At 42.1% G+C, this 27828-nt stretch overlaps 1 protein-coding gene across 9 annotated transcripts in view; it reads right to left on the reverse strand.

Moving 5' to 3' along the window:
- Positions 1 to 27828, reverse strand: part of CFAP61 (cilia and flagella associated protein 61) — a 276395-nt gene that overhangs the window by 90463 nt on the left and 158104 nt on the right. For 5 of the 9 annotated variants that reach the window (XM_077871988.1, XM_077871989.1, XM_077871987.1 and 2 more), the window contains 5 exons: positions 24391 to 24518; positions 19869 to 19958; positions 17705 to 17824; positions 9209 to 9307; positions 3478 to 3646 (listed from right to left, as the gene is read on the reverse strand). In XM_077871988.1, coding sequence (XP_077728114.1) covers positions 3478 to 3646; positions 9209 to 9307; positions 17705 to 17824; positions 19869 to 19958; positions 24391 to 24518 — 606 coding nt within the window. The remainder of the gene's footprint in view (positions 1 to 3477; positions 3647 to 9208; positions 9308 to 17704; positions 17825 to 19868; positions 19959 to 24390; positions 24519 to 27828) is intronic. The other 4 variants (XM_077871992.1, XM_077871991.1, XM_077871990.1 and 1 more) reach the window with 3 other exon arrangements.

Genomic DNA, 27828 nt, shown 5'->3' on the forward strand with positions numbered 1-27828 from the left:
AGCTGGACTTCTTACATGGCCTTTCAGGGCTCTAGGAGCCACTGTTGCCACAAACAAGGAGATCCTGCATGGCCCTTGACTTGCCTCAGAAGTCACACCACATCATTTCCCTTGTACTCATCAATCAAGACAGTCACAAGCCTGCCCAGATTCAAGGGGAACAAATGCAGACCCCATCTCTTGGGATGTTATTTTTCCCCTTTAATCATCCCAAACACAGTGAGGTCTCTTCATGATAGTGCTGCTCTAGGACATTGGGGGTACCTCTCAGCTCTTACATCACAAGAGCCAAAGTGGCATATGCAGTTCTCTTTTTAGCTGTTTGTAGCAGCTCTCACCTGGGCCTGCGCCATTCTGGATGCCCTGCTTTTTTTACCCCACCAAGGACATAATTAGCCTCTGTGGAGACCACATCATATTGCTGACCCACATCAAGGTCAACATAACTAACATTCCCAACTCACTCTCTTGCCTGGTGGGATACTCTCGCCCCACCTGCTGGCTTTTAGGGAGCATCAGCCCTTTAAGAGTCCTCGAGAGTTAACAAATTTTTATTCTTCCTTTTGCTGAGAGGACTCAAAACCTGGGACGGGGAGGCATCTGTCTGTCTCTCCATGGCTCCCCACAAGCTGTGGAGACCTCAGTTGTAAGCTATTTCAGAGCTTGTGCATGAGCACTGGCATGTGCCCACCAAAAAAAACCCCACCCAATCAGTAGGCATGGTGGGAAGGGTGGTTAGCGGGTACCGAATATGAGCTAGACAAAGCTTCATTTTCCAAAATGGAAAGGTCATAGATACTGTCAGGAGTTGACAGGTCAAAAATAAAACTTCTTTAAATACATTACTTGGAGTTCTTGGGTTAACTCCTAAAGGAACTAACAACAGAAATCCCTCCAAGTGGTTGCCCCTAGAGAGAGGGCTTGGAGGAAGACACAAGCCCCGCAGCACAGTGTAATCTTTTATTTTGTGCATGGGTTGTCTGATTAAAAACTTAAATGATATGTATTTGGATATCAAAAATATTGCTTAATATTTTAGAATGATTCATGCCATTTAAGGTTCTATTTAGAGGTTAAAGTTTGTGATGATATTTTATAACAGGTTGTCTTCTTGCTTTGGATTTAAGCTTTATTTTCATCATTAAACATTTTTTATTTAAATCACAAAATTGGGACAGAACCATGGGAGAGTTGAAGAGAAGGAAATAGGAAAATGAATAAGAACTGGAAGCCCTGCCTAATGAATTCAGCAGCTTTTTTTTGTATCACTCTATGTACCTTTAATTTGTATGGTCCTTCTGGAAAAATTAAATTGGAACTCCTTTTATCACTTCTTCATTTCATTTTTCCCGTTGTAAAAAGGGCAAGAGCTTAACGTGCCACAAACTAAAGCTGCAGGGGCAGCTGGACACACATGGGCAGATGCCCGAGGCTCTGGACAGCTGGCTGGGTCTTCCACTCACATTTTCCAAAGTCCACGGTCCCAGGCTGCAGCTGGAATTCAATGGGGCAGGTGGGGAGGGGGGCAATTCAGTGGGGCAGGTGGGCGGGGGGCAAACTTAGGGGATGCACAGTGTTTTCTTTCATTTTAATGCTTTTTTTTTCATTTTAATGTTTAAAAAGAGGAATACTTAACTATCCAAAGAAGATATTCCTCCAGTTTGTGTTTATCCTTTAACCAGAAAAATAAATCCTTTTCTACACTGTGAAAACTGTATTTCTTTAGTAGCAACACTAGAGGCGGTGGCAATAGTAGGAGGAGGAGGAAGAGGTGGAGGAGAACCAGAAGCGATCACTCGGAGGCTGGGCCATACTCAATGTGGCCCGCTCAGTAGCAGTGCTGGCCCCACATGGAAGCTTGTTAAAGCCACAGTATATGAGCCGCCTCCATCCCTTGCTCAGAACCTGCTTTTAATGAGATGCACAGGGGCTGTGTGCACACGTTAAGGCTTGAGAAGTGCTACTCTAAGGTATGGATGAGAGATTCTAGGTCGAGTAAATTCATGTCCTGGTTCTTAGCCTTAACTTAGAATCATCTGGGAGTTTTTAAAAATGCTGATCACTGGGCTCCATCCCAGAGTAATTAAAACAGGGCCTCTGGCAGGTGGGACCTAGGCATGGGTGTATCTCAAGTGTCAATGTGTAGCCAAGGCTCAGAACATTAAGTAAGTGATGCTGGGAGTTGCTAAGCTGTCTGCCCCCACCGCTACCACCTGCTGCCTCCTCCTGGCTGGGCTCTGTAAGGAAAACCTGCCCACATTTCCCCTTGTTAAATCCATGACCATTCACAAAATGGCCTAAGACAGTACCAGAGAAAACATGGCAGTGCCTGGGGTAGGGGTGGATTACTCCATGCTTGTCAGAAACAAACCCCTAGGGATCCCTGGGTGGCGCAGCAGTTTGGCGCCTGCCTTTGGCCCAGGGCGCGATCCTGGAGACCCGGGATCGAATCCCACATCGGGCTCCCGGAGCATGGAGCCTGCTTCTCCCTCTGCCTGTGTCTCTGCCTCTCTCTCTCTGTGTGACTATCATAAATAAATAAAAATTTAAAAAAAAAAAAAAAAAAAAGAAACAAACCCCTATAGGAAGGCCTATCCAGGCTCCTGGAAAAACATGTAATTAAAAGACCCTATTTTTGAGTTACAGAATAAATCTCTTTAAAAAAAAAAAGATTTTATTTATTTATTTGAGGGAGAGAGAACATGCAAGAGAGTACAAGGGGGAAGCAGGCTGCCACCAAGCAGGGAGCCCATGCGGGGCTTGGTCCCAGGACCCCAGGATCATGACCCGAGCTGAAGGCAGGTGCTTCACTGACTGAGCCACTCAGGTGTCCCAGTATATCTCCTTTAATTAAAGAAATGCCCTATTTTTGTGAACCACATGAAATACTAATGTGTGTTGCAAAGTACAAATATTAAAATTCGCTTCCCTAAGACATTGGACAGCTTCTGTTGTTTCCACAATGCTTTCCTCAAATGTGGTTTTAGAATTTAATACAAATGGAAAGCATGGTCACTGGGTAATCAATCAGTCACATTTCCTAGTTTTATAACTGAGAGACAAAATAAAATAAGGGTTGACAGAAGGTGCACATGTTTGAAATACTTTTGCATGAGCCCGTCACCACCGCCAAATGTTAGCCTCTTGAGGCATAAATTAATTTACCACAAATGCGTGCCGGGTTGTGTCTGGATTCTGCTCTGCTGAGCAGTAAGTGTTAGACTTTTGGACAACAGCTTAAAGAATGACATTTCTCCAACTTGCTGTGATTTTTACCCTTGAGCAGAATGTTTTTCTTGGAATGGATTTCCAGGAAAGGTTTTGGACATAATTCTGGTCATGTGTGCAGGCCTTGTGGGTGCTTTTATGAATAGAGTGGCAGCTGTCCCGGTGGGAAGGCTTGCTCTCACCCCCTATAACATGTGCCCCAGTAAACACATTAACTATTAATCACTGAGATCTTGTGTGTGGCCTCACCTGGTACTGCTGCCCGGTGCAGAGGATGAGGTGATCGTAGAGCACAATTTCCTCTTTGGAGACCACCACGTGCTTGGCTGCTCGGTCTATGGCAGTCATTCTACCAACCACCACATTGACCCAGGAGCACAGTGACATCGAGGCATAATCTTTATCATTAAAACAGTGGCTGCAGAGAGAAAAGCTCCATCAGTGACATTTGAGCAGCTGACAGTGGGCATTAATTAGACATCTGGTGAGCTAGTGCAAGTCCCCTAGTGGGCCAAGTCTGTGCTCTTGCTGTGAGTTTACCAGGACCTCGGCTAGATTCTGGGGTATTTTTTGTTATGAGACACGTAGTCACAGATTGACATCGTCCCATTAAAGCTAAATCGCTGCACCTGGCATAGGCCGGTCTACACAGGGAGGGCACATGCTCGCAATGCATCTGTGTCTCTGAAATCATTAATATATATACTCTTTCTTCTGCTTTTATTTCATGGTGGGGCCATGCTTACTTTAACTGCCGAATTGTCATGTGAACCACAGACTCAAATGGAATAAGGAAGAAGAAAGTGACATTGCTGAGGGTTCCCAAAGGCAGGGGTCAAGGTCCTGAATATTGAGAACCCTTCATATTTGCTAGTGTTCTTTCAAAAAATGACTCATTCTTAGAATTAGCATATGGATTCAGGCCAAAACACCTATACATTTTTAGAGAAGATGTCAATTAGGGAATTACGTTTGCAGCGAGGGTAGTCCCTAGAGACTTTTGGGATTCACTCTGTGGGGCAAAGGTGATTTATGTCCAACTGGTATTTCTGCAAACAGTGCATCCAGGGCGCTCAGGTTTTCTTCTCTGGGTTCCACTTGAGTTTGAGCTTTCTAATGTGAGAAAAGTGGGGTTTTGGTGGCTTTGGGTTTGGAGAGTTTTATGAGGGTGGTTTCTAGAATTTTCTGAAAGGTCTGATCTCATGTACATGACCCTTTTTGATCCTGTTCTGAAGACCCAGAGTATAGAGTGGCAGAACAATATGTGCTTATTTTTTTTAATTTATTTATTTGGGAGAGAAAGTGAGAGAGGGAGGGGCAGAGAGAGAGGGAGAGAGAGACTCTCAAGCAGACTTCACTCTGAGCATGGAGCCTAACATGGGGCTCAATCTCAGGACCCTGAGATCATGACCTGAATTAGATGCTTAGCTGACTGAACCACCCGGGCACCTCAACACTTAAATCTAAATTTAAATCTAGGCTTTGCTATGCCATGGTCTGTGTCCCTGATTTGTCACCAATGAGACTGCAACCTGGGGACTGCATGCCCTTTAAATACTTCAGTTTCTTGACCTCTCAACATGAGGTAACTGCCCTCCTCACATGCCTTGATCATCGTACATCGTACATCGATTCATTGTACAACATGAAAATGTAAAGATGCTGTTTTGTCAAGTGGGATGCATATGTGAAGGGTATTATCCTAAATATTAATGATGCATAATCCTGTTTATGCTCCTTGGAGGCAAACAGGAATATGAAGTGGTAATGGGAGGACATTTTTTCTTTTTGATCCACACGAGCCTGCTCTCACCACACAAAAAGAATTCTTGTAATGGATGCACATTAGACCCCGTTATAAGGGCCTGTAAACGGGGCTCTGGGCTTTATATCTCTTCACGAAACAACACTTAAAAACAAGAAAATTTATTTTTTATAAGAAAAGAAAATCAGGGACTGGCCTGTCACCAGAATATAATAGCAGGATGAAATTCTCTTTCGAAAAACCATTTTGGTAGCTCGACAGGAAAACAGGAAACTTTGCCGATTTCACACATTCATGAGAGGCCCACAAAGGACTGTCCTTATTTGCTACATGGTCTCTTCATAATAGGAATGGTACTGTCAGTCATCCAAGGTGAGGCAAAATTAAATATAGTTAGTGTACAGGGATTAGTCTTATGAAGGTTTGCTCAAAGATAAAAGTTCTCAGGGGAAATTTGGGGAAGGCTAAGACAGTTTTATTTTTAATGACAGCAGGACAGTAATGCTGACAATGTCAGAATGCATATTGCAGAGTTAAAACCTGAAGCTCCATCCAGTGGAACTGGCACTAGGAACAGTGGTTTTCTAGGAACCTTCAGAAGCACTATTTCTCTTGTTACCAAGTGCATTACGTCTGTTACTATATTTGAATGACATCTGTCAGTTTAAAGTATCACCGTGTAAGTGGTCACTGTCCATTCTGGGTCTTCTTTAATTTACCCATCAGGTAGGTGAAATTAGACACTGGAGGGACGCCTGGGTGGCTCAATGGTTGAGCATCTGCCTTCGGCTCAGGGCGTGATCTTGGGGTCCTGGAATTGAGTTCCACATCGGGCTCCCTACAAAGAGCCTGCTTCTCCCTCTGCCTGTGTCTCTGCCTCTCTCTGTGTTTTCATGAATAAATAAATAAAATCTTTTAAAATTTTTTTAAAAAGAAATTAGACATTGGAGACTGTTGATGATATTTTTCCAGAATTATTTCTTAAGCAGAGTTAATGAGCATTGGGATTCTAACATGGCAGGGGCTATCTCATGGCTTGATGACAAGAGAAATATCCCCACTTAAGTTCTCTGGAAGAGAGACAAAGAACCAAAGAAGGAACATCAATAAAACTTCATGCTTCTCAAGTGAGCTTGACCCTGACTCAAAAATAATGTGAAAGTTTGTCTTCATAGAACATTCTGGAGACAGGTAATAAGGAGGAGAAAAAAGCAGAAATGCAGGACAGGGAAATTTCTGGAAGGGAACTTATAAAGAGTGGCCAGCCTGCCCCCACACCCAAGGGTAAGAAGATTTAGGCCAAGACTCTAGGTGCAAAATGACAAGTAAACTCCACGGTAGCGATTACAAGCAGGGTAGAGACATGCACTTCATGAAACTAGAACCCTTCAGAACTGGAAAGAACCTTAGAGGTTTTCATAAAGGATTTATTGTGACACTCCAAAGAAGGAGCATCACAACTAACATTCGTTATTCAGGGTTGAATGTCCAATTAGTCGATTTCTCCTGCTTCCTGTTTCTCCTCTGCTCCCACTGCCTTCCTTTCTGCTGTATCCCGGCATGTCATTAGCACCTCTATAAGATGCTGGACTCAGGTTGGTGGGGGAGCAAGGGGAAGATAAAAAATGCTTGTTCAAAAATTAGTAACAACAATAATCAAAACACTGGTTAAGGCAAAGTTCAAAATTTGTATTTAGAATGAGGAATTTATATTGTTAAATTTATGGATGTCAATGCATTAGTTATTTTTAAACTCCATGACCAGAGATAATTTCCTTGATGGAATAGGAGGACCATTTGAAAGGCAACATCCTGTTTACATTTCATTTTGTGGTTTTTAAGAATTATGATAACACACGGTCACCCACCCAGAGGCATCTGGCTGTGTTATTCAGTCCTTGTCTATGTTCTGATTGAGAGGACTTTTGCAGGTACTTTTGGATGCAACTTTCATCTGTTTGACATTATTTATCGAGCACCTGCTATGTGTCACGCACTGCCCCAGATGCTGGGGACATGCTGATGAACAAGACAAAAACAAACAACCCTGCCCTTAAAGAGTTTACAGTATGCAGAATATAAAGAATAAACATAATTTTAAAGGGCAAATTTTGTAATATTTAGAAAAATTTCTGTAGCAAGAAAAAAAAAACAGATCAGAGGAAGGAGAACTGGAGTGTGTGGGAGTGTGGAAAGTCAACATTTAAGCAAAGACTCCAAGGGGGAGACCTGCCCGCTGTGTTTCAGGAACATCATGGAGGCTATGATGGCTAGAGTGGAGAGAACCAGGGTAACAATGGTAAAAGACAAAGTCAAAGAAGTAAGTAGACAGGGATGGATTTTAGGTTGGAGCATTCTAGAAGCTCCTGTGAGGATGGAAATGTTCTGTTGCTGTGCTGTCTGATATGGCAGCTCCTGGACAAATGTAGCTGTCTGAGCACTTGAAATATGGCTAACCTAATTGAGGAGCCAAATTTTTAATTTCATTTAACTTTACTGAGGTTAAATTAAAATAGCTCCATGTAACTAGTAGCCGCCATACTGGACAGTGCAGTTCGAGGCCGTTCAGTAATTGACATGATCTGATTTACATTACGTGGCATTGCTCTGGCTATTGTATTGAGAATGTGAGGGGCAAGGACTGAAGTAGGGCCACCAGGTGACTCTCAACCTAGCCACACACAGATCCCATGCAAATTCACACCAGCAGAAAGTCATTTGCTAGCTGTTCTCTCCAGTAGCATACCTAGCATGGGGACTGACAGAAACCTTTGTCAAGCTGACTAGATTGTTCTCATGAGATGTTCATCAATAAGACCAACATTTCCTGGGAATCCTGTAATTTGGAAGACAGGCAATGATGGAAGGAGACATGCACGTGTTGATCCTTTACCCTTTGTCAGAACTTGCTGGTACAGCAATATTAACCATAAATAAATAAATAAATAAATAAATAAATAAATAAATAAATACTCCAGCAAGGTTGCCTTATCATACACTTTCCACAGTCAAAAAATCCAAAGCTCAGAGAAATGCAGTCCCCTTTGGATTAGGGGCATCCACCTGAATCCGCATCCATCTGGCTCAAAACCCATAACTTTTTAACTGTCCTGATGATGTCCTTCAAGACAAATAAAAGTTCATAGTCTGATAAAAGTATTAGGTCAACGTGAGCTGACAAAGGTTCTGCTGGCAAGGAAGCTGCCATTTTTCTCACTGTTTGAAGATCTCTTCATCCTGGATTCTAAAATGAACACCCTAAGAGGAAACAATTTCCTTTTCCCATGTTGGAAAAATTGGGACATTGTTTCTAGAGGCAGGGAGCCTAATATGCCCATGCTTTGCTACAGGAAATGAAAATTAATGCAAGCTGTGTGATAATGAAATGGCATTTTCTAGAACAAATGTTGACAAATAGTGATTCTACTGGGATGCAAACAATGAAGCTTGCCCAGACCAGCAAGAAGGTCATAGCATGATCAGCCCCACATGACAAAGGGCGGTGGGGGGGGGGGGTAGGGGTGTGAAACCCACACCCCAGTGAAGTGCCCATCTTTATCTCCCAACTCTGAACCTTCAGGAAGTCACCAAGCTTCCCTGCACTGTAATGTAACTCAGAAGCCAAGTGCAGGAGGTAGCTGTGTCAGTAGGCTCCATCCCAGTTGTTTGGAAGAAGGCAGACATGAGCCCATGAATAAAAAATGACAGCCCAACTCTCCATTCCCTCATTAGCAGGTTTGTGCTCGTATGTTCTAAGTGAGTTTGAACTACAGGAGAAAAGCCTGCCACCCTTCTTTTTCCAGTCTGAAATGTGCTACAGCTGACCCTTGAATAACACAGGTGTGAACTGCACCCACTTACACATGGATTTTTTTTTCTCCATAAATACAGTACAGTATTATTATTATTATTATTTCTCTTCCTTGTGATTTTCTTAACTTTTTTTCTCTAACTTACTTTAAGAATACAGTATATATTACATGTAACATACAAAATAATATTAATCGATTGTTTATGTTATCGGTAAGGCTTCTGGTCAACAGGATATTACTGACTAAGACTTTGGGAGTGAAAAGTTACATGCAGATTTTGGACTGCATGGGGGTCAGCGCCCCTATAACTCCTGTATTTTTCAAGAGTCAACTGTATTTAGCATAAAATGCACACAAATGAGGACATTTAGGCCCCAGAATGAAAAAGCAATGGAATTCTTACTCGCTCGCTAAAAACTTCCTTTGTTCTGTGCCCAGAAGGTTTTTTCCAGGGAATCCATGGGTTGAAATCAGGGTGAGATTACTAAACTTCAGGTGAGGGCTAAGGAGAGAGAAGAGAATACATGAAAAGGGAGGTAAAACTCAACTTAGTGAAAGTTCATTATAATTCCATTTAACCTTATTTCACGTGTCATCCAATTGTTGAACTTTTCTTTTCAGCAACATTTTTTGCACAAACCTTCCAACCGAACCGACCACTTCAGGGAAAGAAGGAGGATGGCCCTGGAGCAGCTAACTGCAGAAACTTTCAGAAGCTACAACAGACTGTTATGCCAGGCACTATTTCATTTTTTTAAAAAGTTGCTTCTCAGAGTAAAACACAATACAACCCAACATCAGGAGAAAGGAGAAAAACTGAATGTAAATTAATGCAGAGTTTGAATTTCAGACTACTCCTAAGAAGCTGCTTGGGATCACAACCACTAAGGCTAACACTTTCTGAGTGCTTACCATCAAGTGCTTCGTGCGTCCCTCATTGGGTCCTTGAAGCAGCAGTACCACTAGGTCAGTAAAAATATCCCTATTTATTATGTGGAACTGAGGCAAAGTGATCTGCCCAAGACTATACAGCGGGGGAGTCTGGAGGCAGGGCATGAACCAGGCTATCTGGCTCCAGTGTCCACTCACCTAACCTCTGTCTCTATGGCCTTGTAGACACCAAACTGTTGACAAGGATCCAAAAATCATCTAATCCCCATCAGCCAACATTAATTTTATTATTTTCATACATATCTGATACATATGTGTGTATATATATGTATGTATATATTATATGGTGCACTTGCACTTACTATAAAAATATATATTATTTTCAAATATATCTAATCTCTCTCTCTCTCTCTCTCTCTATATATATATATATATATATATATATATAAATTACTCAAATCAGAGTATCACCTAGGAGAAAATTCTAGAAGGTTCCTTTTAGAAGCAAAACTGCTTTATATTTGCATCAGACTTTCCAGGGCCCAAAGCATGTTCATAGGCATTATCATAGAGATTAATCTTCAAAGCAGTTTGTGCCAGGGTCAGGGGGCAGGTTGCTATTATGTGCATTTCATACAGAGGAAAATCAACGAAACACCAGTAAGTTGTTCATGGTCCCAGAGCTCATGGGCAGCAGGACCAGAAGTGAGAACCACATGTCTTCCAACCTCCAGCAGTGTCCTCTGAGTCCTGTGAGTGATGTTAGGTGGCACACCCGGAGCACAAAAGCAGAGGCTGCTGGAAAACTGGTGTGCTCAAGACTTGCTCCGTGTTTCCCCTTACATATTAAAATACAACTGCTGCAAATTTTCCCTCCAGCTAAAGTCAGCAAAATTTTATGGGTGAGTTGATCTTTTCATAGGATGGTGAGAAAGATATTTCTCTCTAAAATCTCTTCTTAGTTCACACCTCCCCTTAAACCAACCAGATGCCACAAAAGAAACCTTTACCAGGTTCGAGAACACCTGCCCTGCTTTTCCATGAGGAAATTGGAAATTTTCCAAATGTGGAAATGCTATCAATTTACTGACAATCTGATAAGTAGCACTAAAAGCAGGAGACTTTTGGTAACAGCACGGGCCAGCAATGTAATACTCAACTGCACCTGACATTTAAAAATAGCTAAATATTATGAAAGGTTGTTCTCTAAAGTCTCGAAGGATGCATGTCATTTAAGAATGAATATTCTTTTTGATACTAAGAAAACCAACCACATCTTATCCTCTAATAATCAGAATAAAATTTTTTGGATGTGTTCAAATAACATAAAGGTCACAATTAACCCCAGCTACTTAGGGCTGCTGGTCTGCAAATGCACACTGATGACAGGTCGTTAATCTAGTTCCATTTAACGGAAAATGCAAATAATAATACATGCTTATACTCACATGAAGTTAAAATTTATTTTGGCTTTGGTGCCTGTGTGATGGAAATGTGGTTTATGTTGTACTAATAATACCATTATATACTGGCTGTTTTTATAGCTCTATGTGAACAGGCGGCTTAGTAATTATCCAGCTATATCTTTTACTACAAAAACAATCCCTTTGGCACTGAATAATTTGAATGATCTAACAACATGGATCAAATGACTTCTAAATTGCCAAATTGCCACACTGTAATGTCCTGAATTATGCAATTGTGCAATTAAAGACTTCAAAAGATTTTGAGTACAGTACATTTTCTGGATTTTTATCTATAAGGGGACCAGCTTCCCATTTCTTTTCTTCAGCCTTATCCAAATTCCTTTTGCATTCTTCACTTTGTCTGCTCTGGCCCTTTATCCAGTCTTCAAGGCCATGAATTTAAATTTTCTTTTTTTTTTTTACTTTAAATTTTCTTGTTCTCCCTCTGATCTCCTTTCCTCATTCTCAAGTGAGTACGTCTCCCACATCAAAAAGAAGACAGAGACTAGCCACCAGGCATCCCCACCCCGTTTCCCTTCTTGTTACCTCCAGTAATATCTACAAGAGTGTTCTTCCATTCCCTCTAATTCAGAAGACAGGTTCTCCGATGTAAATGGAGGAAACGGGGACAGCCGGAGCCATGAAGGAGACCCTGGCTAAAAGCTGCAGCCATAGAACCTATGGTCTGGGACAACATTCTCCTAAGGTTCTCTTCTATGGTTGCTTTTTGTACCAGTTCTTCCTCCTTTGCCCATCTTTCCCTGTTCACAAGCTCCCTAGTCTTTGTGCCAGTAACCTGGGCCATGCTCTCTACTGCCATGACTTCCTCTCGCATATTTGCACCATAACTTCCCTCTGAACTTGACACCCAATTTCCAAATGCCTACAGGTCCTAACAGGTCTGCTTCACAGGCATCCCAAACTCCTTATGTGTCTACACAAAGGTCTTTGGAGCCCTATTCCATTGCTGCTTTATCTCCATGAAAGGCATGACCAACTAACCACGTCTCTAGTTAGAAATCTGAGAGCCAAGTTCAGACTGCTACCCTCTTTCTCACTTCCCACATTTGGTCACCATGTCATCACTTTTACCTGGTCCACATGTCTTGAATGTGCCACACCGACATTCCCAGGACACGTAGCCTTAGCTCACCTTCTTGCCTACCAAAATAGTCGCAGGTGAGTTTCTCTGGCACAAGTCTCTCTCTCTTCTGCCCATCTTCCACATAGTCATTGGAAACCTCTTTTCAAATTAAATCAAATCTCAATTATCCCTGGTTTTAAGTTTCCCTGTTTGCTCACCATTTTGATAGCAGCAAAGCAGAGTGGCTAAGACCATGGGCCCAAGAGTCAGATTGCCTCAGTTGGACCCCAGGCTGCAGGACTTTCTAGCTTCTTGACCTTGGGAAAGTGGCAACTTACTTAACCTCTCTGCAGCTCAGTTTCCTAGTCTGTAAAATGGTAATAAAAGAACCTAATGCCTTACAGGGGTGCTGTGAGGATTACATGATAGTATCTGTAAAAATGTTTAGAATATCGCCTGCTACATCTAACATTTGCAATAAATTACAATTTTAATTAAAATAATTTAGAACATCAAATCCAAATTCATGAGCATAGTATGTAAGGCCTTCATACCAGGGCCTAACCTTACCTCATTAACCATCTTGCTAACCAGCCAAAATTCCCTTTCATGACTCTTTCATGCCTTTATATGAATGTGTCCATGTTTTCCTCCAACCTTGTATTTTTTTAGTTCATTTTTAATCTGATTCAGAAATATCCAAATATTTAGTTTCTTAAGTTTATAACTATCTAAGAATATTGTTCCAAAATAATAAAGTTTGTAATGTACAATTTTAGTAGGTTTGGCTCTTCCGAAGATGAAATATGAAGACCAAATGTTTAAGGCTTTTAATGCGATGACCAATGAATATTTTAAAAGTTCCTGCAAATAGAACAGTGAGTCACAGGGTACGTCTTGGATTTGGGTACGACGTCAACAAAATGGCAGGAACAGCAGGACCACAGAAAAAAACACGGTTCTCAGATCTAATGGTGTTAGCTTCATGTACATAAACAATATCTAACATTATTGTGAACCCTCTGCTCCAAAATCAAAGGTCATGGTGTCGTGGAAAAAAAGAAAAAAGTTCAAGTTAAGTGCTCAAGCCAATGAAACATTAAACAAGTGCACCTGCATTTTTGCAGCAGATAATTCCAGTGGGGATTTTATGTTGCTGTGGATACAAGGGGAAGAACAGCTCAAAGATACTTGTAAAGCAGGGAGGGATTAGAGTATCTAGGGAAATAAGTAAAAGGTATTGCGTTTCATTCCATGCTTCAGGAGGACAGCTACAAAATTAGGTCTAAACATCCTTATCCTTCAAATAAAGAGGGTCACATTGCCAATTTATTGTGAACATGATAAAAGAAACATAAAACTTTTCATGTTGCTTACCCTTCTGGGCAATAATAGAAAGCTGTCAGCCTGCCAAGTGAATGTTTATTATTTTTATTTGTAATTTTTTTCTTGGCATTTTTTTTCTTTTGGCATAGCAAGGGCAACCAAAGCCAATGATTTAATTAACTGCTTTCATTAATGCTTTTATTTGAATAAATAATGTAGAGAGAAAATATCCCACATCAATCTAAATGTTACCATTTAATTTACTAAAATCTTTGTTTTCTGAATTGTTCAAAACAATGACAAAAATATTTGCCAAATTACAGTAAATCCTAGCTCAAGACAGGTATTTAACCTAACTGCTTATTTAAGTGGTCAAAGAATGACTCCAATCTACTTAGTCTTAATGATATCACCAATGTCACAAAATTAATGATGAAATGCTATAGATGGAACTTAAAAGTTGGGAGTTATGTGAACTTCCAATACCGAGAGAAAAGTATATGGCAGAACAAGTCAAAATATTTATGGTAAGTTTTTAAGAAAATCTACCAGTTTTTCCCTGAAAAATGTTTTAACTTTCTTCAGCAACGTCATTTTGTTTAGATCACAAAAGAGATTTTTTTTGACAATGCCCCTGGCTACTTCATTTTTGTTGTGTTGGTAAAAACCCAGCTGCATCCATGGCCACACCTAGCAGTCTGTAATGGCACACTCGGACCTCCAGGGGGAGACCAAAGAAAGAGAGACCCAAAGAGGGTGGGGTCAAGGATTCTGAGCACTGCTAAAAGTGAGTAGAGTGTTTATAGGGTGAGGAAGAAGTTTAAAGTTATCTCCCTAACGCTTTTTCTCTCTTCTCTTAGGTGCCATCTTTCATGGCTCCCCTGTTCATGGAAGCCCCAGTAGGAACCAGCATGGGGCCCAGAGAAAAGGCCCAAGGAGCAAGTCTTATACCTGCCTGAGTCCAGGCTTGTGTCCTAGGACAACGGATCTAGAATCAACATTGAACCCAGCAATAAGGTCTGGGTGCCTGCCTGGAGTAACATAGGTGCTCTGGAGATTCTCCAGGGACCCATAAGGGGAAATGGGTGGTCCCAGGGTAAGGGACTAGGGAGAAGGTCTGGGGACTAGAGGATCTCAGATCCTCTAGCTTGTGTATCTCTGCATAAAAGTAAACCATAAATCCTTACTGAAAAAATGAAAATGAATGTAATATTTGAAATGGTCATTGAATGAATAAGAATAAAATTTGGAAGTCCGGGCAGAACAAATGAAATTGAATTTTGCTTTATAATTTATGGGAAATGATTATATATATGAAGTAAAAATGTTCTACATTTATACTTTGAATATATTTTTTATATACATGGGGCACATACAAGATGTAATCCCAAGACAGAAGTCAGAAAAGAGCAACTGGAAAGCCTCTGTACACAAGAGATGGTGAAATATAAGATGCTGATCAATCACTTCCCTAAGACTGGAATGAAGCATTGTGGGGATTCAAAAGTGAGTGAGATCACTTCTGGAAGTGTGGGGGTGGGGATGAGGATGGGTTTTATGTTTGGGGCAAATGCTGGTGATTACATACACCATATGGGCAGGTTTCCTCATGCTTGTCAGATATATCCTCTTGGACCTTTATTCTTGATGGTAATAGTTTATGCATGAAGTGTATGAAATGCTTTCTACTAGGTCCAATTTAGCATGTAAATACAATGATATGGGCTAATGACTTCAGCTATGTCATTTTTAATAATAAGTTAATGATTATGCCTGGTAAGCTCTGAAGTAATGATATGACCTAGAAGTTTAGGATTTGTTGAGAATTAGAACATGTGGTTTGGAAAACAAGCTCATAAAAGCTCAAAAAAATTACAAAGGGCAATTACAAGGGGAAGTAGGTTTCCTTATAGATAAGACTGCCAATTTTGAGGAAACGTCTACAAAAATGGTTACAATACCCAGGTGCATGTCTGAATTATGTGGGGAGTCTTAAAAATACATATTCCTGGGACCCATGCCATCCTGGATATTATAGCCACAGCAATAAGGGCCCAGAAAACCCTCTTTATAAGTACCACCTCCAACTCCACCCCTACCTCCGTGCCCACTAGTTGAGTCTGGAATTTTCATAATCTGTTGCTTATAGAAAAAGTTACTCAACATTAACCTCATGTCTAGGAACCTGATCACAACACTTTTCTCCATCACAAGTTCTCAAAGCACAAGGAAATTCAAGGCAGCTTTTTTTTTTTTTTTTTTTTTAAACCCAAGTGCCTTACTATGCTGGTATATTGGGAAGATTCTGGTTATCCTTTTGAAAGAAATCATCTTCAGGGAACTCCAGTTAGAGAATAACATGGTCTCCAGAGGCCACGTGCCCAGTAGCTGGTCTTGCCTGATCTAGGTCTCACACAGCGGCTCCAAGTGCTCCAGTTCTCCAAAGGGGATGGCTATGGCTACCTAGCACCTCTACACAAGGACCATTCCCAGATTTCCAGGCTTCTCCTCCAGATTTCTACCTAACATCAAATGGTGTAAGAGAAGTACCAGTATGACACCTCCTTAATCCCTCAGAGTGCTTGTAGCTACTTCTATTTGCTTGTACTGGGTCCACAGAATTCAACTGAGGGTTGATATAGGGAAGCAAAAAAGTGACTAGTGGATTCAGAGCTGAGGCAGGGTCAGGGGAGTCTGACTTAGAATGTATGGTGTCCTTTGTCTTTGGGGAGTGAGGCTGAATATGAGAAAGGTGGGGACAGTAGGATGGAGATAGATAGTATCAACTAGTGCCATGGCAGTCCAAGTAACTCCCTGGAGGACTTGGTTAAACAGAGATCTCTAGGCCTCACTCTTCAGGTTTCTGATACAGTAGGTCTGGGGTGGGACCTGAGAATTTCTATTTTTAACAAGTTCCCAAATGATGTCCATGCTGGTGGTCCATTTTGAGAACCTGTGTTCTAGGCGGAGAAAAATGAGAGGCTCCCAGGAGTTTTTGGGTGCTTAAGAAAAGTGGGTAGAGTTTAATATAAGTTTCAATGAAGGAAATACATGATCCCATTAAATATCTAAGACATATGAGTAAAGACTGAAATTTTTGTCTCAGCCTTTTTTTTTTAATGTAGTACAACTCCTAGATTTGGGGTGGAGGGTGCACTCAGGGACCCCCAAGACTTACATGATAAACTTAAGGTCAGTGGCAAAATAGAGGACCCAAAATAGATCCAGATTAAGGTTTGCAAAGCATCCAAGTATCACGAAAGGGCCTAAGAAACATCCATTGGCAGCCCATAAAGCAGTGAAAGTTAGTGGGAGCCAGAGATGTAGTCCCTGTGACCATGAGTCTTGGGTGCCTTAGGGATTTATCTATCCTAGAGTCTAGGTAGACAGCTAAATGAGCTGGGCACAACTCCAGTTTTCTTCATAGTTAAGCAGCTTTGCAAAGTAGTGACAATACAGTGTTGGTCGGTTTTTTTGGCCTTCCTGATGTTAAACCACCAATGGTGGTGGCCATTTTAACTGAACTTCAAGAGGAGGTCTTTGCCAGACTGGGAACTCTTGCAAGGAGCAGACACATACGCAGGCAGGAAACCCCTGTGATCCTTCCCTAATCCTCAGAGAAGAAAGCATCTTCCATATTAAGGCTCTACCTCCCCAGTCTCTTTCCTCCTATGAGAGACAATGTGAGGCAGCCATAGGGGAACTCGATATGCAGATTTAATTAGTGGGGTGATGTCAGTCTAATATGTTTTCAGGACGAGGCTTTTCCACATGCTTTGTATGTATTACCTCATTTAACCCTCGTGCCAGTGAGGTGGAGAGATTCTGGGTTCTCTCCCCATCGTACAGGTGAGGATAGTAAGGTTCACAGATGTTGGAGGATTTTCCTGGGCCCCATCAGTCATGACAGAACACTGACTCTCTCCACCACACCCTAACTTAGTGGTTCTTGGACCCATTACCCCCACCTCCGAGGGTTGTGAAAACACAGATTCCTACCCCCGTCACCCACCCATTTCTGATTCAATTCTCACAGGGTGGTACCTGAGTATCCACATCTCCAGCAGGTGCCCAGTGATGCAGATGCACTGTTCCACAGACCACAATTTGAAAACTATTGCTCTAACTTTACCTCTGTCCCAAAGTAAAAAGAAAGTATTTGTCAAGATGGTTCCCCCCCAAGGCTGTCTTTTTTTCCAGCAAAGGTTTCTGGTAAAGCTGAACTGGGTCCTCTTCAGAGATACAAGAATGCCTGGGAAAAGAGGTGGCCATGAAATCCTCTCACCACAGCCTTTTCATCTAGCCTCACTTTTTCTCTGCCTCCATATCTGCCCACATGCTTTGCTAAAAAACAATGGAATATTAAGAAAGAACAAACTGAAGAGCCTAACCCACATCACCTGCAAAAGGCTCTCCCACCCCAAAGCCTTCCTGCTCCTCTCTGCCTGGGGGCATTCTCTGACCAGGGGAGATGGAGGGACAGGCTGGATAAACAGCCAAGGGTGACCATGCCACCAGAGGGATGGTAACTGGTGAGTAAATACAGCACCTCTCTCGGGTGAAGAGGGGCCACTCTCTCGTGCCCCTTCCAGGGCCTAGAATGGGGTTAAGTCTCAGTTGCCCACAGCAAGCTCCTGACCAATGCTTTTTGTTTTTGTTTTTTTGTTTTTACTTCTCTTTCCCACCCCACACCCTGCGGTCTCGGGGAATTTCCTGGGATCACTCCCAAATAAACTGCTTGCACCCAAGTTCTTCGTTTTCAGCTTTTGAAGGAAGGCAACCCACGACAGGTGCCGACATCATCATTTGAAAATGATCTGATAGCAGAGGGTGTAGAGTGGGTGAGTCTGTTACTCAGTTTGCATATGTGGTTTGTACTTTGATCGTGAAGAACGCATTCCCTACTTATCCCCAAAGAATCACACATACAAAAAACCCACACAAAAAATGACAGTAAACTTGTCCCAAGAAAGGTCTAATTTTGCTCAAAGAATCTTGCTTTTCTTTTGTTCTGGGATCTCTAAAGTGGGTAGTAGGAGAGAAGTTATCCTGAGATGAGCAGGAATGGGTCATTTCAGTAAATGAAGATTTTTTTCATTTAACATTAGTCACACTTAAATCTTGGAATCAGATTAGGAAACACAATTGTGATCAGCAACATCAGGGCATCTCAGTCATTATTTTCTGGTGGCAGAATGCCAGGTCCTTCTGCCTGGGAAGGCTGGACCTCTGAGCCTGACACAGAGCTGTCCCCCCTCGCCACCCCCACCGCCCACCCCCGCCAGCAGACAGGCCTCTGTGTGCCCCCCCCCAACAGGCCCACTGTGAGGCCAACATAACAATAGGCAAGAGCGACCTGCCCGCGTTAAGCTCTGCCTGCTGCCCAGGCAAAGCAGAGGCAGCACCTTGTGCACCACAGGCCTGGCCACCACACGGCGTGTGCCCTGGTATCAAAAGGACAGTTGAGGAGAGCACATGTCCCTCCATTCGTGGGGCTGAGACCAACAGGAGGGAACAATGACGATCCCCAACCTGTTCACTGGGGTTTAGCTCTGAGATCAGCAAGTAAGCACTAACTATTTAATTAGTCACCTAATTAGTGACGGGCCACACTGAAGGTTTCAGATGTCCTCAGACAAATGGAGAGATAAAAAGTCTAATTAAGCTGCCAGCACTGGGCTGGAGGCTGCCAGACCCACAGCTGCGCCGGATATGTGGCCCCATCACAGGACTTCTAGTCATCCGGCCACCCTGGCGGGTTGACGAATGTGCCCTCCTCGATCTGAGCTATTCTCAGGCCCCCAAACACACCTAACCAGATGAGGGGTTAATGTTTAGGTAGCAAACCAGAGATTTCATCCCTTGGTGAGACTATTTGGTTGGTATTGTTGAGAAAACTCTCCGCCTGCCTGAGGTGGGAGTGGAAGAAAAGGTGAACCCTGGCCTTGGCGCTTGCCTGTGCTTTTTGTGAATCCAAGTCTGTGTTTCTCTGGGCACGCAAAGGGTCATCAGGATGCCACCCAGGGCTGCTTTCAATCACCGTCACCCCAGGATGCCACCGCAGGCCCCTCAAGAGATTCCTTACCTCAAAATTTAATTAGGAAGGATTTTAAAATAATGGATTAAAAGGCACTGCTCCATAATTAGGAGTAAATAACACAATGCACAGAAGCAGAGAGACACACAAGCTGCAAGAGAATAAACCCGTAACTGTTTTAGATCAGTAAGTCAATGCCCAAGAGGAAGCAAAGAAGCTGTCCTGTATAGTTCTTGGGGCTCAGGGAGGAGGGAATCACCTGGGACAGTGTGCGGGGCAGGGCCTGAGGTTCTGCATTGTTGGCGAGCTCCTCGGTGCTGGGGGTACTGCTGGGGCTTCACAGCCCATACTGGGAGGAAAAAGGATGCAAAACACTAAGATGAGTTCACAGATTTGGCTCCTGCTCTTCTTTTCTTTTCTTTTCTTTTCTTTTCTTTTCTTTTCTTTTCTTTTCTTTTCTTTTCTTTTCTTTTCTTTTTTTTAGAGAGAGCATTGTGAGTAGGGGAGGGGCAAAGGGAGAGGAGAGAGAAGATCATAAGCAGGCTCCACACCCAGCACAGAGCCCAAAGCATGGCTCGATTTCATGACCCTGAGATCATGACCTGAGCAGAAATCTGCCCCTTCTCTTGGCATAGCATTTCTCTATTTCTCTTTAAAAAATGATTTTGAAGTACTTTAGTGGAAAGCCTGAAGTATTCAAAGCATGACATTTGGGGAGTTCAGCAGAGCTGGACTTGGTCGGTGGAGTGGCTGGTGAAAATATGACTTCCCAAAGTTTTGTGGGAAAGGGCCTCCTGCTTTCTGAAAAGAGCTTTCAGATTTCATTGCAAAGCTGTTCTTTGAGAGACAGTATTTCCTTGACAGATGATCAATGCTCACCTCCAGTTCTGGCAATGGATCCCAGAAGAGGAAGTTCCCTCTAGGCCTCAGATGCAATTGGTGGAGTTCCTAGGGTGACAGTACCTTGAGGCTGGCAGGATCATGGGGTCCCTGCCATGACCCTCTCAGCACAGTAAGAGGGACAGGTCACAGTACGGGTTGGCAGCAGAGGGGGCTGATGGCTGATGCCAGGTTCTTTCTGCTTTTTCCCACGATTGGAATTATAGACAAGTCTTACCACTAGAAGTACTGAGAAGGATAATGTATATGAAATATTTATATTGTCCAAGACAAGAACTTTCAGTCCCACAGAACTGGGTGAGCTGAATGAACCCAACCTATCAATCATGAGAACCATAATTTAAAAATAGCTCAGGTCTATGATGTAAATGTCTTGGGATGCTGAAGAACCTAGATGACACACAAAAATATTTATTGGGTTAATGTGATGTCTTAAGGGCTGTTTTCCCCTCCGATTCATTGCCCTCTGCACCATAGGATGAGCAAGGGTTTCCTCCTCTTCACACCCTACCCCAAGAAAGCTCCCCTGGCCCTGACCCCACACCTGCTATTAGTTCCCTGCTCCGCTTCTGGTAATCACCATGGGGGCCCATGCCCTGGCAGGAAAGGTAATGGGGAAAGGCTAGGAGACACATGTGGCCAGAGCCCCTACGGCCATAGGGTGGAGGTATAAGGCCTGAACACATTCCCTCCTCTGCTCTTCTCAGAGTTTCTTGGACACAGCACTCTCTAAAGACAAATGTTCATGGCCTGGGTGGTGGGGGACAGATTATGAGCCTCACCCTGACCCTGCATTACCCTGCACCTCCATCAGCCAGTCAGCAGCCTTAGGAGGGTTGATGGAGATTGCAAGACGCTCTGAGAGCAGGCCTGCTGCTCTTTTGGCCAGCACTGGAGGACCAAATAGGACTGGGAGGACAGGAGCACCCCAAGGGATGCTGGTATGTGTCCCTAGGAAAACAGCTGTCATACGTCACTGGGAACTACAGGGCCCAGGAGACCTTGCCCTAGGAAGGAGAAGATGCAGGGTGACCCACAGGTCTGACAACCAAAGACAGGAAGGTGTGTCTTTGCAGATGCAACTGGATGAGTAACAGCTAAGGACCAGATAGAATGTTGTACTAAAAGAAAAAAAAATCTAAACATCACCCTCACTTCCCCCCAACATGTGGAGCTTTGTCCTATTGTATTAGTTGATGACTTAGGGCAAATTCCTTCAGCGATCCCAGCAGCACCTTAGCACTTGAGGAAAGGACATGACAAGGGAAGAGAATTTATACAAGGACTGCTTTTGGTGTCCTTTGAAGAGGACAAATGCTTTGTAATTTTTTTGCATGTATATAATATGAAGATAAAGAGTTGTCTGTTCTGTCACCAGATGACAGGATTATGAGATTTTCTGGAAAAAAGAGGTTGCTGTACTGGGTCTCAAATGGGCTTTCCATGAACTACAGTGCCCCAGCTGAGTCGATAGTGCAGTGCAGAAACATCAGGAGGGCAATTTCTCTAAATCTTGCCTCCAAAATGTGGTTTTAATCCTCGCTGGGGACCAATGATTGGGGATCATTTCCATTTCATTTTGGGTCAAATCATTTATAATATCTAGTTCAAATGGCAGTCAAGCTGGTAAAGTAAAATATGCAGTAGGTTACTATGGTGATTGCTAATTTAAAATAATTAGGGAAAATAATGAGAAAAACTATTTCCTCTGTGAAAGGTTCAAGATCCGTAAACTGATACTGGTTTATTTTTAGTGTCTGTAATCTCTATAATGATGACAGAGACCTAGGAGTGCTTTGAAATGCTTTAAAAAGGTCTGATTGAGGAATTTAATCAACCAAGAACTTATATCTACATTTATACTTGTGTTTATTAAATCTAAGTTGATTCCACAAAAAGAAAATTCTAAGTATATATCTTAATATAATGATTTACAAAAGACATAATGACTATGTAGGTACCTACATACTGAATGAAGATTTCAGACCTGTTTCTTTTTCTTTTTTTTTTTTTTTCAGACCTGTTTCTAACAACTTCTTGACTACTCTTATTTCACAAGGCCATACCAATAATTCATCATTCAGACATGACTTGCTGTTTGGAGTCTTAGAGAAGAGACCCCTGAGAAAGAGGAGAGGCCTCTAACTGTAGTGTGGTGTATACTTGAAAATGGATATTCCTGTATGCTTCTCATTATTTCTTCTTTGTGGTCAAAGATTGCTATAGACTGACCATAATATTTAAAGTATGTGAGCTTTGTTGCTAATTTCAGTAATGACATGAAACTTATTTCTGATTAACAAGGGGTATGTTCTAGATAATTGAACAAATTGGCTGGAAAGTGAAAAAAAATCTATCTGGTTAATGTGATGTCAAATTAGCAAAGTAACCCTTCAGGATTAGCTTGTCTCCTTATCAACCAGGGACAAACACCTGTTAGGAGTCATTTCCTCCATCCCTTTCCTTGTCTAACCCCTCACAAGGCCTCATGGCTTGGGATGGTAACTTTGCAGGCTTCTAGAGGAGTTGGTGCAGGGAGGGATGCTTTTTCCTGCTTTTTCCCATCTTCCACTTATCTCTTTACATCTAAAATTTTGAACAGGAGCTAAAATTTCTCATATGATCCTTAGAAAAAGATTTAGGAAAAAGTGGACTCTTGATTCAGGAGTCTGTGGGTCTCTAAAGCCAGGGTCTTCTAAGACGTCCCTGAGACTTAAAAAATAATAACAATAAACAAGGAAACCAAGCCTGAAAGAAGTGAGGTGACATATCTAGGGTTCAGCATGAGGTGGCGGTGATACCAAGCCATGAACCTAAGTTCTTGAACAATAACTCTTCCTTGTCAGAGAGGGGCTGAATTCAGTGAGCAGATGGAGAGCTGCACAGGGGAAGCTGAGAACCCTCGGGAATCCCCTATCAGGAAAATGGGCTCTGAAAGGAAACCTGTTTAGTGCTGTGAGGGTAACAGAGCAGCGCTGAAGATGCACAGATCTTAGTCTTCCCAGTGGGGTTTCCCTCTGTTCTCTGGCACCCAAAATGCAGGAGTTGGAAGAAAGGTCCTGGCCCCTCTGCCATTTCTGAAAGCCTATTTGTGATATGAAATGTCAAAAGTGGTTCCCAACCCTGCCTGATTATATGGAGCATCTGCTAAAATACAGATTCTCAGAGCTGTCCGCAGAGTTTTTGATTCTGTATGTCTGGTGCTAGGGCTGGGAACCTACATCTTTAACAAATGCTCTAGGGGATTCTTCTGATTCAGCTAATAAGGAAAACACTAAATAGATTGGGGTTGGCAAATTTCTGGAAAGGCTCAGAGTGTACATATTTTAGGCACTACAGGCTAAATAGCCTCTGTCACACCCTCTCGAATCTGCCATTTTATCAAGAAAACAGAGGCAACATAGAAATAAATGACTGTAACTGTGTTCCAATAAAGCTTTATTTACAAATGCAGGTAGAAAGCCACATTTGACCCAGAGTCTAGAGTTTGCAAACCCTTGGTCTAGAATATTTCACTGATTCATTAATCCACCTAGACAAGGTGTGTGGGGTAACAAAAAAAGCTCAGGTCTTTTCTTTCAAAAAGCCATCTCATTAAAATCTTAAAAAAAAAAGGGGGGGGGGGACACCTGGGTGGCTCAGCGGTTGAGCATCTGCTTTCAGCTCAGGGCATGATCCCAGAGTCCCGGGATCAAGTCCCACACTGGGCTCTTTGCGTGGAGCCTGCTTCTCCCTCTGCCTGTGTCTCTGCCTCTCTCTCTCTGTCATAAATGAATAAATAAAATCTTAAAAAAAATTTTTTTAGAAAGCCATCTCAGGTGTAAATGAGCGAGAAGGGCCCCTTTAAAAACAAAGAAATAAATAAAGTAGAACAAACTCACCAAAATACCAATGTCTCTAGGAAGGAAATTCCAACACTGGATGCACCAACCACAACAATCTTGGCATTGACAGTTATTTTAGGTTCCAATGTCAGTTTTCTGTTTGTATGGTTCAAGGCATAACTTAACTGGAAGAAAAGACACAAAGAGAAAGAGACTTGAGGGAAATGTAACTGAGTCTAGGCTCCCAGACTGAATTAAGTAGAGTTATTTAACCAGGACATTATCCCAGGAAATCAGACTGAACAGTGCCCATGTACAGCCATGGTGACATTAATGGAAAGGCATTTTTAAGACATTAGTGTAAAAATATGAGAATATACCTAATACTTGGTCTGGTTCACACCAAAACTCTTGGTTTACATCATTTTTGCCTTATTGCTGATAGATGTTTCCTATAGAACTGAAGGACTCCATGATTAGAAACAATACGACAAGTTGCTCCTTGAGATCTGGAGTTTCATGAAAGGTTCTTCTGTCCAAGATTACCTTGAAAACTTGAACAATTAGATTGCAATTGTTGGGTAATTTAAGGCAAGTATTAACTCTTTCCATTCTGCATCCCTCACACTACTTAACATAGTGCCTTGTGCATAGGTGTTCAGTAATATTCACAGAAAAACCAACCTTAGTTGAATGACAAAAACATATTGGATGAAAAGGGTTACTTAACCTTGCACATGATCTGAGGTCAGGGAGGACTCTTAAAAGTAGAGAAAGTAACTGGTGATCATTTTAATGTCCATGGTTGAAAAACTTGCCTGAGTTGATTTGTTTGATTCACTTCCCTTCAGAGGATTCAGTGGAAGCAGTAAATGTACAAGGTTTTACAAAGCAATGGTGGGGTATTCTTGAAAGAATGTTAGATTGTGTCAGAAGACCATGGTTCTGTCTTTAATTCATTGATTCAACACACACTTTTATTTGTTGCTTACTCTGTGTCTGCAAGAACTGCAGCTGACTTCTCAGAAACAACGGAGGCCAGAAGGCAGTAAAATGATATCCACACCAATGTACCCTACTCTGTTAAATTCTCATTACATTAGCATTAATTCATTCCACAGGTCAGAGATCTTCAAATTCCAATAGACCAAATCTATTTTCCATTTTTCTTAAAACCTGAGTTACAAGGAGTTTGGGAATCCAGTGGGCTAATGGCAAAGTCCTATGTAAAGCACCTTCTGGTGCTTGAAGTAGCATGAGTATGGCCACATGCTTTACCATTTACAAGGGAACATGTGAAATTTAGAGGATTTATCCGCTAAATTTATCCTCTTCTCTCTAGCTCTATCTAGCCTAGCAATATGGAAGTAGAAACAGTCTTGACCCAAATAATGTAATGTCTGGGGATTTTAGTTTCTCCATAATTAATGCTACTGATGCCTCTCAGCATGTTCCCACCTTTAATGAGGCACACCGTGGATTTTGGAAGAGATTGAGCTTACCTCCATCTTTAAGAGGGGAATCTGAGTGACATAAACCAAGTTGAATAATCCCATCTTCCTTGCTCAACAACTGGCCCAGGATAGACACATGACCTGTGTTGGCCTAATCAGAGTGAAGCCCAGGACTTTTTTTTTCCCCAAATTTTTATTTAAATTCTAGTTGACATACAGAGCAATGTTTGTGTCTGGAAGAGAATTTGGCGATTCTCACTTACATGTAACACCCAGTGATCATCACAACAAGTGCCCTCCTTAATACCCGTCACTCATCTAGCCCATCCCCCACCTACCCCCTTCCATCACCCCTCAGTTTGTTCTCTAACTTTAAGAGTCTCTTATGGCTTGTTTCTTCCTCTCTTCCACCCCCCTCCCATATGTTCATCTGTTTTGTTTCTTAAATTCCACATATGGCTGAAATCATACAGTATGTTTCCCTGATTGACTTATTTCTCTTAGCATAATATATTCTAGTCTCATCCATGTCATGGTAAATGGCAAGATTTCATTCTTTTTGATGGCTGAGTGATATTCCATATATATGGAATATATATACACATACACCATATCCTCTTTATCCATTCATCAGTCAATGGACATTTGGGCCCTTTCCAGAATTTGGCTATTGTTGATAATGCTGCTATGATATTGGGGTGTAGGTACCCCTTCAAATTTGTATTTTTGTTTCCTTTGGTTAATACCTAGTAGGGAAATTCCTGGATCACAGGGTAGTTCTATTTTTAACTTTTTGAGGGATCTCCATACTCTTTTCCAGAGTAAGCCCAGAACTCTTATATGATGGTTGAAAAAGAGAAATCTCTTGCCTTCTAGTTAATATTAGGATATAGATGAAAAGCCTGAAATGTACAGTAACCATAAGACCAAGAAGGAAACCATCCGGGTTGAAGCCTCAAGAGAATCACCAAAAAGTGGAATAGGAATTCCTTTCAAAGGCTATCTAGAGCCCATGTTACCTTTGGAGACTTCAGTTATATGAACAATAAATACCAGTTAACTATTGCCACAATGGTGCTGTATAACAAACTGCCACAAAAGGCATTGGCTTAAAACAGCTGTCATTTGTTCTCAGTCATGCATCTCTGGGCCAACTGGAAGCACATTGTTGAAGGCTGGATTCAGCTGGGTTTGGCTCCAGCTTGGCCTCACATGTCTTTTACCTTTATTTTGATGAAAGATAGCTGGTGAATGTTCTTATGGCAATGGTAGAAATGCAAAAAGTAAGGATACGCAATACTTCTTCAGCCTGGCCAAAGCAAATCATGTGGCTGAGCCCACCACCCACAACATGGGCAAGTAGACTTGCCTATAATGGGAGGAACCTCAAAGGCACCCAGCAAGGGCACAGTCCAAGGAAAGAGGAATAGCTGGGGAGAATGACACAGTCCACCCCACTTCCTTGGTTGTTTAGGATAGTTTATTTCTTTTATATCCAACTGAAAATTCCCTAACCTAACACATTTTCTAAATGACAATAATGAATCTATCATTTTGGGTTTAAAAATATCTGTTCTTCCAATAAATGTTACACCAATCTGCTCTATAAGAATTTCCCGAGACGTGCCAATGAGGAATTTTTTGAGAAAGATAGTTAATTCTGGTATATGTCAGTGCCACCATGTACCGTATTCTGATTAATTTCCAAGAGAAGCTGGGTGGCAGCCGATTCACTAGCCAGTCTTGGGTCTGGTGGTTTACAGCAAGGAAGATTAGAAACATAGATGTTGGGATCCCTGGGTGGCGCAGCGTTTTGGCGCCTGCCTTTGGCCCAGGGCGCGATCCTGGAGACCCGGGATCGAATCCCACATCGGGCTCCCAGTGCATGGAGCCTGCTTCTCCCTCTGCCTGTGTCTCTGCCTCTCTCTCTCTCTCTCTGTGACTATCATAAAAAAAAAAAAAAAAAAAAAGAAACATAGATGTTAGTATGATGGCATCTGATCACAGGTCTAATTAACAGACTTAAAATGCCAGCATCTTA

This window comes from Canis aureus, chromosome 26, assembly GCF_053574225.1.
Source record: "Canis aureus isolate CA01 chromosome 26, VMU_Caureus_v.1.0, whole genome shotgun sequence".
Classification (NCBI taxonomy): Eukaryota; Metazoa; Chordata; class Mammalia; order Carnivora; family Canidae; genus Canis; species Canis aureus.